This window comes from Ciconia boyciana, chromosome 8, assembly GCF_034638445.1.
Source record: "Ciconia boyciana chromosome 8, ASM3463844v1, whole genome shotgun sequence".
Classification (NCBI taxonomy): domain Eukaryota; kingdom Metazoa; phylum Chordata; class Aves; order Ciconiiformes; family Ciconiidae; genus Ciconia; species Ciconia boyciana.
In genome coordinates, this window is record NC_132941.1 from 44,780,067 (window position 1) to 44,794,209 (window position 14,143).

General features: G+C 42.9%; 1 protein-coding gene and 1 long non-coding RNA gene across 6 annotated transcripts in view; one reads left to right on the top strand and one right to left on the bottom strand.

The window, feature by feature from the left end:
- Positions 1–14,143, top strand: part of LOC140655407 (uncharacterized) — a 191,965-nt gene that overhangs the window by 122,100 nt on the left and 55,722 nt on the right. The gene's annotated exons all lie outside the window — the stretch shown is intronic.
- PAX2 (paired box 2) overlaps positions 1–14,143 on the bottom strand; it is an 85,814-nt gene that overhangs the window by 6,025 nt on the left and 65,646 nt on the right. For 3 of the 5 annotated variants that reach the window (XM_072869909.1, XM_072869907.1, XM_072869906.1), the window contains exon 8: positions 2,553–2,654. The exons of 1 other annotated variant lie outside the window; for it this stretch is intronic. In XM_072869909.1, coding sequence (XP_072726010.1) covers positions 2,553–2,654 — 102 coding nt within the window. Of the gene's footprint in view, positions 1–2,552; positions 2,655–6,382; positions 6,593–14,143 lie in introns of all 5 variants that reach the window. One more of the 5 variants, XM_072869905.1, reaches the window with a different exon arrangement.

Sequence of the window (14,143 nt, forward strand, 5' to 3'; positions counted from 1 at the left end):
GTCTTCTAATACAGAAACCATGAGGCATGAAGTAAGCCTAGCAGGTGGCAGGTTCAGAACAAATAAGGGAGGTAGTTTCCACACAATATGTAGTTAAGCTACAGAACTTCTTGCCATAGGTTGCTACAGATGTTAAAGGCTTATAGGGGTTCAAGAGACACTGTTTAAGTTTGTGGAGGGGAAACCTATCAAGCGTGTTTAATATTAAATAGAAAGATACTAAGTCTGGCTTAGGAAGTCTCTGAGCTGCAACCTGTTGGAGGCTGGGAGATCTTCTGAGAAAGTACCGATATGTCCTTGCTCTACTCTTATACCCTTCCCCAGGCATTCACTTTTGGCCCCTGACAGAGAGTAGTGGCTGCAGAGATCTGCAGCGTGACCCATTAAAGTCAAGTCTTATGTTCCTTCCCAGGAAGCCTCTTTATCTCCAGCTTGTTGGCTTCAGTCACATTAGAAGACAGGAGTAGAAGGGCTGCCAGGCTGGGTCTGACCAGTGGGGTATGACTGAAAGAGCCAGAACTTGATGCTCTGTGGAAAGATGCAGTAACTGCTGCAGGATGCCCAAGCAGGCCACCAAAAAGCTTCCTCTAATTGAATGTTGACATCAGATTTAATGGAAGGATATCCATTTGACTTGAATAATCTTTTTTTCTTTGAAGTATAACTCAACTTTTTTCTTTATCATCCTGTTCCTTTTCTTTTGGGGGGCATTTGTGTGTTTTTGGGAACACTGCTGTCTTATGGATAAGTAGCCTCCACATCAAGGAGCTGAAATAACTTATTCTTGGATGAGTGACCCCTGTGATTAGTGGTCGTAAAATTTTTGTCCCAGTTTAGATGTCAGTATCATCCTTGTGATGAGGATGTTAAACTTATATAGCAGTCACTGAACAGTTGAGAAGTTGAGAACAGTTAGAAGTTGAGAAGAGCCCGTTTTTTAGAAGTACCTATTCAAAGAGACAGCTATTTTGGTGTTATTAATAATTTCTATATGCCATGACCTTCTGAAAGTTTTGACCTATAACTGACTTATGTGTTGACAACTGAGTCTACCTACTGTTACTCTGTGGGGGTTTTTAGTTGATTTATATTGTCTTAGTGCTTCTCTGATTCTGGAGACAAACCATTTCCCTGAAAAACTTAGTGTAGAAGGAGATGCCCTAAAATTTGCCAACTCTGAACCACCCCAAAAGTTCAGCAAGCTGGTCAACTATACCAAGGGACTAAAGTGGGGGTGAGGAGGGGACCAATCCACTGTCTTTTCCTGATCTGGAGGTCAATCACATCATCTTCACAGCATAACCCGAGATTTTGTTGTGCGTTAGGATCATAAGCGGTAGGTAGCTTGTTAGCTCTGGAATGTCACTGTAGGTATTAGCCAGTACTTCACGGTTTGTAAGCAGTGATTTGTCATTTAAAGATGTTAAGACTTTGTCCTGCAAACATTTCCTGTCAGTGATATTTTCACTGTCCTCACTGCAGTGTATGTTCATTTAGCTAGCTGTTCCAAGATTTGGATGAGGGTTAAGTTAGGCTTTTCACTCATAAGCCCTGGCAAATCATATTGTAGTGATTTAAGAGCTTTCTGTCCTCAGCCTTCTGCTGCTTCAGTTCTGGAGTCATCCCTCCAGTAGCAGAGGTTGCAGAATGGACTGCGTACCTGCTCATTAGCTGTCACGACTCACAACCCAGGGCAGTAATGTAAACAGAAATCAGTGGTAGACAAAGTTCTGAGTTCTGAGCTACCGTGGCTGAGAAACAAAAACCCTGCCTCTTCGTTCATCTGCTGGGGATAACTGCCATCAGAGTAGCGGGGAATAGAGCCTGGGGAAATAAACTCTTCAGTTGCCCTAGGGTAAATGGTGAAATGTTCTCCCTAAACAGTGGGAGAATCCATTTGCCAAGAGAAGGTATTTCTCCAAAGGCATTGGGTAGCAAGAAACAGTTTGCCTTTGGATGTAGGATTAGGTATATAGTGCCTCCAATCCAAGAAACTATCTTACAAGCAGGAGGTGAGCAAGTAGCTGGTTGTTGACAGTGAATAGTTAGCTTCTCCTGAAATGCTGTTAATCATTGCTGAGTTCTTAGCTAGTTTAGGCTATGGACAGGACAGTAGGTCTCCAAAAACTGCAGGTATTAAATTACTATTGATAATTTTCAGTTTGATGCCCTGGCTTTAGATAGAAGGTAAGTTGTTAGTGGATAGCTGAATATCCTGAGCCACGAGCAGTACATAATAATCTGCACGGGTCATTGGAAAATAATTACATTAGTTAATGAATACTAAGGTTAATTAATTACCAATTAATTGCCACAGGTTATAGATATCTAGTTGCCCATAGCAGCAGTGAATCAGTTACTAGGGGGAAAGAGATACGTTACAGAAAGTGTTGTTAGCTACACTGGTTATAGACACCTGATGATTTCTTTATGTAAAGAATAGGCCCTAATATCAGTGAAGCAATAGCAAAGCCAACTGTGAAAGCTCTTACAATGCTAGTATACTGTTCAAACATGTGTGCACCATTACTGAAGTCTGGAGGCTGACTTACCAGGAACCATTCCTGCAAGAGTTGAGGTTGGGTAGCTGCCTTGTCCAGTTGGGGGAACATGGGGTGGGTAGCCAGGCAAGGTGGTGCTTGCCATATCACGACCTGGAAAGGGAAAGAATCAGGACAAGTGATCAATACGGATAAGATCTTTCAATATTGATTTGATATCACCGTTTGTCCCACCATCACATGACTAGCAGCTTGATAGGCAAGTGCTGTGCAGCTTTCTCTTACATAAGTGCTGTCCATCCACTGAAAATTTTGGGGGAAGATTGTGGCACTTTTGATCTCACACTGTAAGGATGGATGTTAAAACTTAGCTTTGTGAGGCTCAAAATAATTTGTTTTGTTTCATTGTAGATTTTGGATCTATTTTAACTAAATCAAAATGGCCCTAAGCTGCACGGAGAATGGCAGCATATTCATTGCCAGAGTAGCTGAGGTCCTGTCTATATGCAGTGGAGGCAGTTCCAAAACTGTGGTGATGTTGCTTTACAGCATGATCAATGTGCAAGGCATTGGAAAGTGATCCAAGAGTTTTCTGTGCCTGTCTCTCTTCCCACCTCTGCCATTCACCTGCTGATGATTTTAGCCAAGTCACTTCACCTCTCTGTGCTTCTTTTTTGCTGCAAACTCTTTGGTGCAAGGGCACACTTTCAGTACATTTGCACAGTACTTAGCATAAGATCAAAACTGGTTGGACTCCTTCCAGGTGCTGGAGTAATATATATAATAATAGGATCATGCGAATTAGTTTCAGTCCCACTTCATTTTTATCACAGGTACAGGTTTTTGTTAGTAATACTTAAAGTCATGATATCTTTTCTCCACCAAAGAAGTAGAGAGGGGTGTGGACTGGGTGGATGATTGTAGTTTATTTTTCATCTCTTAGGAAGTGCAGCTGGAGGCTTCTTGGTTGATGCCAGAGGCATTTCCTCATTTGGACTGGTTATCCTGAAAATGGGCCAGCCAGAAGGGCATTTTGCTGTTAGTGCTTATTGCATTTAAATGAACTAAAATCATCTCAGAAGCTGCTGGGAGTTTCAAGCCAAAACAAAAAAAAAAAAGAAAAAAAAAGTCTAAATAAATTAAGATAATCTTTCCCCCACAGCTGCTGGGAGATTTACAGCTCAACCTCCAACACTGCCTACTGAGAGCTCAGCCTGTTCCAGGCATCCAAAGCCTTTCATGTTCCCTAGGTGAACTGTAGCTCACCAAGAAGTTTGTGCCATTTGTTGTTCCTTTGTTAAATTTGTCTCTCCTGTCTGTTCTAACTGGAGGGCTGGAGCCTGATTCGCCTTTAGAAGTGACAGGTTAAGTACGGCCTATTAAAACGACTGGAGTCACTGGAACTGTGCTGGGATGTGCCAATGAAAGAAGAATAAGAGTTGGTTTAGCTCTACTAGTGGCAGAACGATAACTGATAAAGCAGGCCCTGGAACAAGCATGAACCTTGGCTGGGGAATCAGAAATAAATAACACTTACACAGCAAAGCAAAAACTAATCAACGTGGAGCATTAACCTGAAGGGAGGAAGTTTCTGTGGGATGACGTAGGCTAAACCAGTGTCATTGCTTTCATAGGTCTTGACTAAAGATTACTGAGGTGATTTGCTCAAGAAAAAAGAAATGCAAGTTCATTCTTTCTCCCTGAAGAGGTTCCTGATCGGTGGCTGATGTTCCTACCTCACCTCCTCTTAGATAATGGCACAGAACTACCAGACAACAGCTGAGCCATTTTCCTGCCACTCCCTGATATTGATAAAAATAAATATAAAATGCCTCAGGGATTTATATTCTACGCTCTTCTACTCTTTACCACCATCATTCCTTTAGTGATTTGTAGCTGTGTGTTAAGCTGTATGATTAACACCTACTAGATGTAGTTCTTTTTTTTTCCTCACATTCTTTTAAGGTAAGAAAGTTTTATGCTTAAAATTCATGTCCTTTTGGTTTCATATATTGACTAGCATGAGAAATAACAACAGGTGATGAGTGAGAAAACAGTGTCACTGAAAAGTTAGAGAGAACATTATGTAGCAGCAGGCAAAATTAATTCATTTTGACACTTCCATTCAAGTGGGAAGGCATACACACTCACTCTGCTACTCGATCTGTGCACATACGCCCCTGTGTTTTTATTCAGACATGAGCGCACAGAGGCTGATGTTCAAAACTCAGTGTGGAAAATTCGTTGGGAAGGGATCATCTGTCAAAATCCCAATCTTGAAAAAGAAGGTAACAAACAAGTACACAAATAAGAGTCCCACAGAGAGACTCTTAAAATGCTGTTACATACAAGCAGGCCCCTTCCATTACCTCCTCTCATTACCAACAGGTAGACAGGATTATTAAATTCTTGTACTCCAGGGCTATGGCAAAGCTAGCACCTATCCTGCTCATAACATGCTTTCAACTCCAGCCATTCTCCCTTCTCCAAGAGCCTTCTGAGTGAGGCACAGCACCTTCATCACTGTGACATTGTTTGAGCTTTTGAGCACTTTTTCCCATGTCTAATTCTCCCTAAGGGTCCTAAGGCAGGTGCGTCTCCTGAAACACAGTGCCTTCTAGGCTAACGGGTGGTCATATGTGACTGCATCCCCAGAGAACTATATTGTTGGAGAGAGTGTCGGGAGACTCCTTGGCTTAGGAAGGGCCCAGAGCTCAGAGGCTTTTATTGGCTGCAGTAAGACTGGACCAAAACAGTGTTATGAATACAAAAGTCTTCTCTGCTGTTACTTGCTGCTTTCCTACAGGGAGGTTTCGAAATGTGAATCTCACCTGACAAGACAAAGGGAGGATGTTAGGCCAAAAGAGAAAAATAATGCAGGAACATGAAGGAGGCAGAGGTAAGATGTGTTTCTTGAGCATTAGGAACTGTGGTCTGCACTAAGATTTTGTCTGTTCTGAAAAAGCCCAAATTACATTATTTGACAGCGGAGTGACGACAGCCTCAGTGGTCACCTAAAATGATTCCCACTATTTCATCCAAGCCACCCCTGAGCTTCTGCAGCAATGTTGCTTCAGTCACCTTGCACAGCAGTCTCCCCTAGTATGTACCTGAAATTTCCCCTTCCTCCCCTCCAGCCTGCTACTCCTAAGAGCTGTCATCTTCTGCAACCTATTTCATCGCTCCTGTCCTTCCCTTAAAGGCCACCTACCTCAGGTCCGTACTCCTTTGGCTGTAAGACATTATAGTCTCTTACCCACCCTTCCTGGTCTTGACATTCAGACATGATGCCCTGTTCCTTAACTACTTGGTCTGCTGTGTGAAGGCACCAGCTCACATTGACACTCCCAAACCAGGTGACTCAAATATTGCTCACAACATAGCTATGGTAGTGCTCACCAACTGCCTATGTATTTATCTAACTTAGTAGGTTGTACAACCCATGCTGAACGACCCTGCTAACAGTCCTAGAGCTGGCTAGGTTATTCAAGCTGCAGCCATCTACCCTAGGCTAGCACACAGTACCCTTGCTGGGCCTACAGTACTCAGGGGCATTATGGCTATTGAGGCAACACAGGATTTTGCTGTACGAGTGTTTCTATACTAAGTCCCAAATCCATCCAACGGGGACACCCAGTCACTTCTAGGTAGTTACAGCTTCTTTTCCCATTTCATTCTAAAAAATGAAGGACCGGCATGAAATCTTTTTGTGACTCTCCATGGAGCTGAGAATATGTGCTGCATACACACAACTGAAACATGGTTGCTCTGGTTCCCACTTGCACTCAAAGAGCTTGCAGCATTTACTGGTCTCCCCGTCAGACGAAACTGAACCCCTTGCCTGCAGCATCCCCACTGAGTTTGTGGCCAAGGCCGGTTACCTGCTATCAGAGGCTGGCTGCTGGACTGCCCAAAGTGGGCACCATGATGAAGGAAGGCACTGTAGCAAGGCGTGGACGCATCGTCTGAAAGGGCCATGTGGAAGGGCTGAAGATCAGCCTGCCCAGAGCCGACCGGCGTGGTGGGGGTGAAAGGGGTGAGAGAGGCTCCATGAGGCTCTTGCTTTATACTGAGGGGAGAGGAGAGGTTTTCTGTGGTAGGGTAAGGGATGGACACAGACAGACAAAGGGAACAGGGGGAGGAAGAGGAGGGTGGGGAAGGGAGGAGAGGAAGAACAAAATGGGTAAATGAAAATGGAGTGGTTAAAATCTACAGGGAAATTAATTTAAAAACAAAAATAAAAATAAAAAGGTTAGGAGTAGATCAGAGGAGCCAGTGCTGAGACAACAGCAGTAAACGCACCCGGGGGCTAGGCTCTGACTGCAGGGATGCCTCTGCAGGGGCAGCAGGAGTTGAGGAGAATGGAGTGCAGTGGCAGATGGGAGGAATGGGATGCAGGAAAAGGAGAGGTGAGGGAGGGAACATGCAGGAGAGGGAGGACAGGAAGAAGCGTAGGGTTGGGAAGGAGAAGAATGCTCTGAAGCTTCTGTGCTCCCTTTCCTGCTGCTTTCTCTCACTGGCTGAGGGCGTATGAAGATGCTACACTTACACAATTTGGCCCAGGGAATTATACTACTTTGTCTCTTCAAACCCAAGGTAACCTTCCCCAGAAGAGCAGCGTGGGTATGAGCGTCTATTAAACAGGATGCTCGGTGTAATGGCCAAAGCTTGTCAAGCCAAACTCTGTAAAAGCTTTAACAAAAAAGTGCAGCTGAAGTTTGAGGTGGTTAAAATGAAAAATGGGACTGTGCAATTAATAGGTGGATAGATAGATAGATAGATCAATCAGTTGATCTCATTCACAGCGGCACACTTCGGGGCTTTAACCATAAAAGCAGTCAGTACTGAGTCTGGTTGTTCGCAGAGTATAGTGTTGCGAGACAGATACCTTGACAGAGAGATATATGGAGGGGAGGAAATGTGGGGGACTTAGAAAAGGCCTCATTTTCATTGTTGTTTGTATTGGACCTCCATTTCTGATGTGCAGATTTGCATAGGCACAATAGATACAGCTTTGAAACGGCTCCTAACTTGGCTGCCAAGTAAGAGGTTTGGGAATTGGAGAACTCTGTGACCTAAAGCATGGGTCCTCCAGAACACCCACTGTTGTTGGGTCAGCAGTAATAGAGTCCTGTATTTGAACACCTGAAAGAGAAGTATGGATGATGTGATCAGATCCGATCCAAATCATCTAGCAAACCATCCACCCTTAGGTAAAAAAATTAAAGCCAATAAATGAAAGCCATCTCTCTGCCGTGATGGCAAGTGTTGCCAACGGCCTATGAAATAAGTTAGTTCTGGTGGTTTTGATTTATACAGAGAAATACAAATGTGACATATAATTAGGTCATAAATCTGACTTCATTAATGTAGAACTGGCTTAATTAACTCTAGGCACCTTATTGTGAGGCTGCATTGCTCACCTAGACAATAAAGGGCTGGGCAGTTTCTATCTGTGAATGCTGTTTATCCTGAGGCATTTATTTCCTAAAGGTTTGCTACCTGGCAAAAATGATAGCTTGCCATCTGTGTTCTCCTCCAAGTACCTCTAACCTGGATGGCCAGCAAAGGTCTCTGATCACTGAGACTCCTTTGCGGCAAAGACATATGTTCATGGTTCAGTTGATTGGGAAGGATCAGTCCTGGCCAAAAGGTGTACAGTACCTCTTTATTTAGTTTACTTATGTGAAGTCTCTGGTATGCTAAGTGAGGATTGCAATTTCTTCTTTTTTAATAGGAAGTTCTGTTTGGCATGGACCTTTTGTGGAAGATATGGGGAATAGAAACTGGAGTATCTGGTTCTTGTTGCACAGTTAATGAAAGTCACCAGAGTAGATAGCACATCAGCGCCCAGCTTCTGCTTTTTACAACTATATAGTATCCTGCAATCCTACCACTGAGTCTTCACGTGCCAGTGCCAGTTTCTGTAGATGGAGAACCCTCAAAGCTATTTTTTTCCTGCATCCTCTGTCATCAGATGGCAAGGAGTGCACAGATTTACCTTCAGGCCAGACAGGCAAAGTCACCACCAGCAGTCTGGGAGGGCTGAAGCCTTTATCCAAATAATGTTGATACTAGATAATTTGGATTAATAGATCTGTCTGCAGGCAGAGGGCCAAAAGTTCCCCTGGCTTTCAGGGGCTGCAAGTGATATTTTTCAAGGAAGCCATTTGACAGTCATACCTAAATAAACTAGGGACACTTTGGTTCTGGGCATTTTCCAGGCTCCTTTTTCAGCTCTCCATACTGTGCAAGAGAGAGCAGGTCTGGGGAGCTGCTGGGGAGGAAAGGGCAGAGAAGAAGATGGACATGGGAAGCGTGGGTGGGCAGAAGCAAGAGGTGCTATGGGCAGAGGTTAATCCTGTTTGCACAGCCCCCAGGCACGCTGGGTTCCCTAGTCCCTCCCCTGCTTTATTTCTCTTTTAAAGCATGGAATTTTCAGCTATAATCCTTCCTAAACCGCAGCATTTTTCAGGCGCTCTGTGTAAGTGAAACCATAATCTCTGGTAAAACAGACTGCTTAAGCTGCTGTAGCATTAGGCCAATCTGATCCAGCCCCTGGATTTCCGCTCTGCCCAGCCACCACAGAGAGGATTTCAGCCTGAAAGACTGTCTAAAGCCCTTGCAATGGGAACAACAGTGCCAGGCCTTGCCTTGCAAAGCTGAGAAGGGTTAAGGGACCAGGAGCTATTTGTCCCAGTGCTGTGAGGCTGTTAAAGCTCCTGTCAGACTCACAGCAGAGATGAGCCCAGCCCTCTCTTGAACACATCAAGGCTTATGAAGAAAAATTCCTCACACCTTCCAGAGGCAGCACCACTTACTCAGTGCGGGGGGGGGGGGGATAAAGAAGTCAACAGTAACATGGCAAAGAGACTGGGACACAATAATGCTAAACACTCTTCTCTCTAATAGTGGAGAGGAGGCGAGGGTAAGGTCAGACAGCGAATGATTGCACAACCAAAACTCAGACTTTTATGTGTCTATTTATCTACCTGTCTATCTTTCCCTCTGCGGTCCGCAACTGTGCAGACATAACTTATATCCCATGTATCTTTACTGGTGGATGGCATTTACCAATTTTTACTCCTTTGTTGTCCAACTCTCCCCTGACTAAAAGCACCTGAATTCTGTCTCCGATATAACTCCTGCCACTGCTATGCTGGAATAATTGCCCCAGCAGTGAATTATAGCTCCAAAGTGTGTCAGTGTAGATGAGATCAATTGATTGATCTATCTATCCACCTGTGAATGGCACAGTCTCATTTTTCATTTTAACCACCTCAAACTTCAGCTGCACCTTTTTTGTTTTCACTTCTGATTTTCTCCATTCTCTAATTCTTTTGTATTTGTGATGGAGAACTTGCCCGTTCCTATCCCAAGTCCTGCTAGTGCCAGCAAGCTGTGGAGCAGTGCTGTATTGGCTTGTCTGTGTCTTGGGGGTGTCCCTCAGTAAGGCTGCATCAGGGAACCCCAAGGTATCTGTCAGTGTCTTATTCCTAAGGCTGGAATACCAACCTGTAATCAAATGGGGGGTGGAATGAGTTTTCAACCCCTCAAAGCAGCAGAAATCTACTCCTGTCCCAGGCTCCTTTCTTTTTCTAAATGGCAAACAATATCCTTGTTTATAAGCAACAAAAAAATGCTACCCAATGTCAAGGTGGGGGAAATGTGAAAGGGTCAGCAGGGTGGGGATATAGCTGGAAACATAGCAGAGGACTACATATTTTCTGCATCTCCTGCTCCTTTCTTTCTGACTGTACTTGCTGAGTTATGGCTGTTTTTCTTCCTTTCTAACCCTCTCCTCTGTTATTCTGGCGGAGAGCTAGAACTGGTGATCTCTGGCCTAAATTCCCCCTGCGAATGAAGGGATTTTGGCCAGACAGGGTGAGAGGAAGATTCACAGCTTTGGGTTCCTACAGAGACTCGTCTCAGCTTTTATCGTGCTCTCTGCTGCTGAAGGGAAGGGAAGCAGGGGGTTTTGCAGGACTAGATAAGCTGCTTGTTTTTCATTGCTGGCTACCTGGAGGATAAGCTACCTGCATCCAGTGCTCCTTTTCTTTTCAGTAAACAAAGAATATCAAGATGGCACATCCCTGTGTAAAGGATGGCTTATACACACCCACTTAACGACACTGCTTACCATCTTGACAATGTTTAGCGTTCATCATCTTTTCCTGGGGTTTCTATCAAATACTTATATGACCCCAGTGCCTCACTCTTTAGAACACACATCCTTACAGCATCCCTTAGGGATCACTGTTTTCTCTGTGAGGAACTGAGCCCACAGAAGACATACAAAAGTTCGTGTAGGAACCCTGTGCCAAAGCTAAATCTTATCTCAGGTGTTTTGAATCCTATGCTTGTATCCACCATTGAAACATCTTTTCCCATATTTGCATTCTCCATTCCTTAGAAAGGTTTCATTGTGGCAAACAGAATGGGACTGGGTCCTCAGCATTCATAAACTGGTGAGTTTACACTACAGCCAGCGGAGTCACATTGCTTTATCCCACATGAGAATCTTGCCTCAGAAATTCTAGAAGTCATGCAAAAGACCAAACTGGACTGACACAGCATATCTTTCAGTTTTGCTTTCTGTCATGTCAGAAGAACCACTTCTTGTTTCACTTCTTAGTTTTCTAGCTTTTCTTTTGCAAAAGAAATGCTCTTGCAAAAGAGCAGAAGCAAATTATGCAAGTTGCACTGAAGATAAAGATCATCCTATTTTTACTCCCTTCTCTGTGATCATAACAGACCTTTGCTAGAACAACTGCAAAGTGTGCAAAGACTAATCTGCTTCTCGTTGTACCTTTCTTGTCTTCTCTTTGTATTCCTGCTGTCTGGAGAATGAGCCTTGGGTGTTCAGGTTTATTTTCTGTTTCTGCACAGGTCCATCCATGTTCTTAGGCCAATACTTTACTTGTGGGTTGTTGAAATACATGTTTAAAGAAACAACCTTGGATTGCTTTCCCCTGAGAGTCAAAACTGTTGTAACATCACTGATGTCAAGTTTTGAAATCTATTTGCCCCATTTTTTATACAACTGAATTTTATAAATCTAGATTTTGTGTCTGATCTTATTAACTGGTGCTCTCCAAGTACACTGACTTGCTAACTCTTTATGATACTTTGGAGAGAAGAAGTTTTATAGTCTTTGTACAGAGTAAAACATGGAGCTTCCAGTAGACCTGTGATCTGGACTTACTCTTTGAAGCTAATTGAGTACCGTTTGTGTTAATCACTTGAGAACTCCACTGAAGTCAACTTCATGTGGCTCTAAGTACATTTGTTTGTAGATGGCACTGATGAAGGAAGATGTGCTTTAAAGCCTTGGGGGGGGGGAAAGTGCAACTTGTGCACTTGGCAAACAGAGAAGTTCAGTGGAGTTCATACTCTTGTCCCCTTTCTTGAGTCCCAGCCCATCAGGTTGGGCAATTACTTCTTGCCTTAAAGTGTAGCATACACTTATTCCTTGGTGGGTTGGGACTTGAATGGTACCTCTTAAACAAGATGCTTTTGAAATATATGCTGGGAAATGTAATTAGAACAGAACATGTTATTTTTTCACACAGTCCCCATTATAGGTATCTCCAAGGTTTCATCACAATGATATTCTACTGATCATAAGATAGGATAGATCTTCCTGGGTAGCCCACAGCAATCCTAAACCTACAAAGAAGTGCCAAAGATTGCCGTAAGCTCTCCATTTCTCTGAAAGACTGCAGTGGGCAATTTCAATTGTACAAGAAGCTGGCCTGGTTAAAGCCAGTGCTGACAGGTGTTGCTTAACTAGGATATAAAGCAGTCTTTGCTGTCAGTGGGCAAATATCTACATCACAAAATTTTTCATCATAGCCATACTTATTGGATCCTTCATTCAGCCTCAAAAGAAAAGGCAAAAACTGAATTGTTGGGAAGACTATATAGTTCTTTTCTCTAAAAAAGTCCCTTTTTGTCCGGCAGCATAGAGTGTGGCAGCCTGCAATGCTGTCCCCTTGCTGAGGGAAATTGGATTGGAAATGCCAATTCACTGCTATTGTCATTACCCAGTTCACTTAAATGCTAATTTAAGGAAGGCAAAGACATGTTTTCTTTCGGGTCCATCCATTTCTGGGTTCCTCACTTCAATACGCCTTTCAAGCCCACAAGCTGCCTTCTTCAGCATCATAAAGTTATTGTCAGTGAAAATTCCATTGGATGCATGGAAATAGTTTATGTTATTCCTTTCCCGCCCACTATTCCTGTCTGTTCCAGGGATCATTCATCTGACCATCTATCACCCTCAGCCATTTGGTCCTGGAGAAGAGTAGTAACACCTTTTGCCTTTCCAAATTCCTTGACTAGATAAGATATTATCTCTTCTTAGGAATGGGAAACAGTTGATGAAATTTGGAGGTCCTGTGGACTTCTACTTTTGCTGACTCCTCATCTTAAATAGAGGAGAGGCTTGCTCACAGAAAATACCTCCTTCATTTTGATGAGGCAGGATAGTAACACCTTGTAGCAGCCACGTGAATGATTATCATATTCCATTTTCAGGGCATTGGGGCATCCAGAGATGTGCCCAACAGGCTTCTTGACTGCTGGCGCCTGCAGCCATGATGCTGTGTCGCAGAGTGTGGGTCTGCATATGTAGGATTTGCCGTCACCAAAGCCAGTTTGGGGCCCCTAGCAGTTTGTTAAAGAGGTTTTCTTAAGTCAGCTCAGTCCAGCCCTGACCAGGGCCATTGCTCACTGGTGTCAGAGGCTAAAGTGGATTGGAGCAAGATGGGAAATTTTCACCAGTACGAACAAGGAAAAGGGGAAGGAAATGCTCCCCCTCTCAGCGTAATGATATAAGTACAACTGAATGTAATGGTCAGTTTTAATCATGTTTTAAAACAGCAAGCTGGATCAACTTGTTTTACATTTGCACTATGAGGCTGTTTTCTAAAAGGTTTAATTTTACGGGTAGTAACAAATGTTTTGACAAATACAAAACTTACACTAAACGTGGTTATTTCAATTTTTGCTAAGTAGATGAACTGCATCTGTGCACATTTATTTAAGCAATTATGTTGTTTAATATAATTTGTCTTTACATATTATTATATGAGAAAATAGTGAACGATGAGTCCATATTATTATTTTATTAGATTATTAACTTTTTACTTGTGATTGGTGTCAAGTTATATTTGGATGGAAATTAGAATTAAATTAAAAACAGTATTTGTAATTATTCATGCTAATTAAATAAAATGACCACAAGTTCCCTGACTTCCTAAATATACTAGAACAGAAAAAGCAAGCTTTTCTAAGCAGGTTTTGCATTAAAAATGACTTATTAAATGAAGGAAAGGATATATATAAGGAGGAAATTGAACTGATTTTAGAACCTGATTTTAGAACTAATAGATCTCATCCTTTCACACCAAGCTTAATTCACTCACTGACAGAGGAAAACAAATGTTCCTGCTTTTTCAAATCCTAGTTTGTTTCTTAGTTTTGAATGACCTGGTTATTGAACTGAACAAAATTCTCTTCAGTTCACTCACTAAGCTGAAATGAAGGAAATAATATCTTTTCACCTTGCACGAGGCTAAAGTTCTCAAAAGATTGCTTATCATTTCAGAAAAACTTTGGATCCAGGTGTCTAGGCAGTG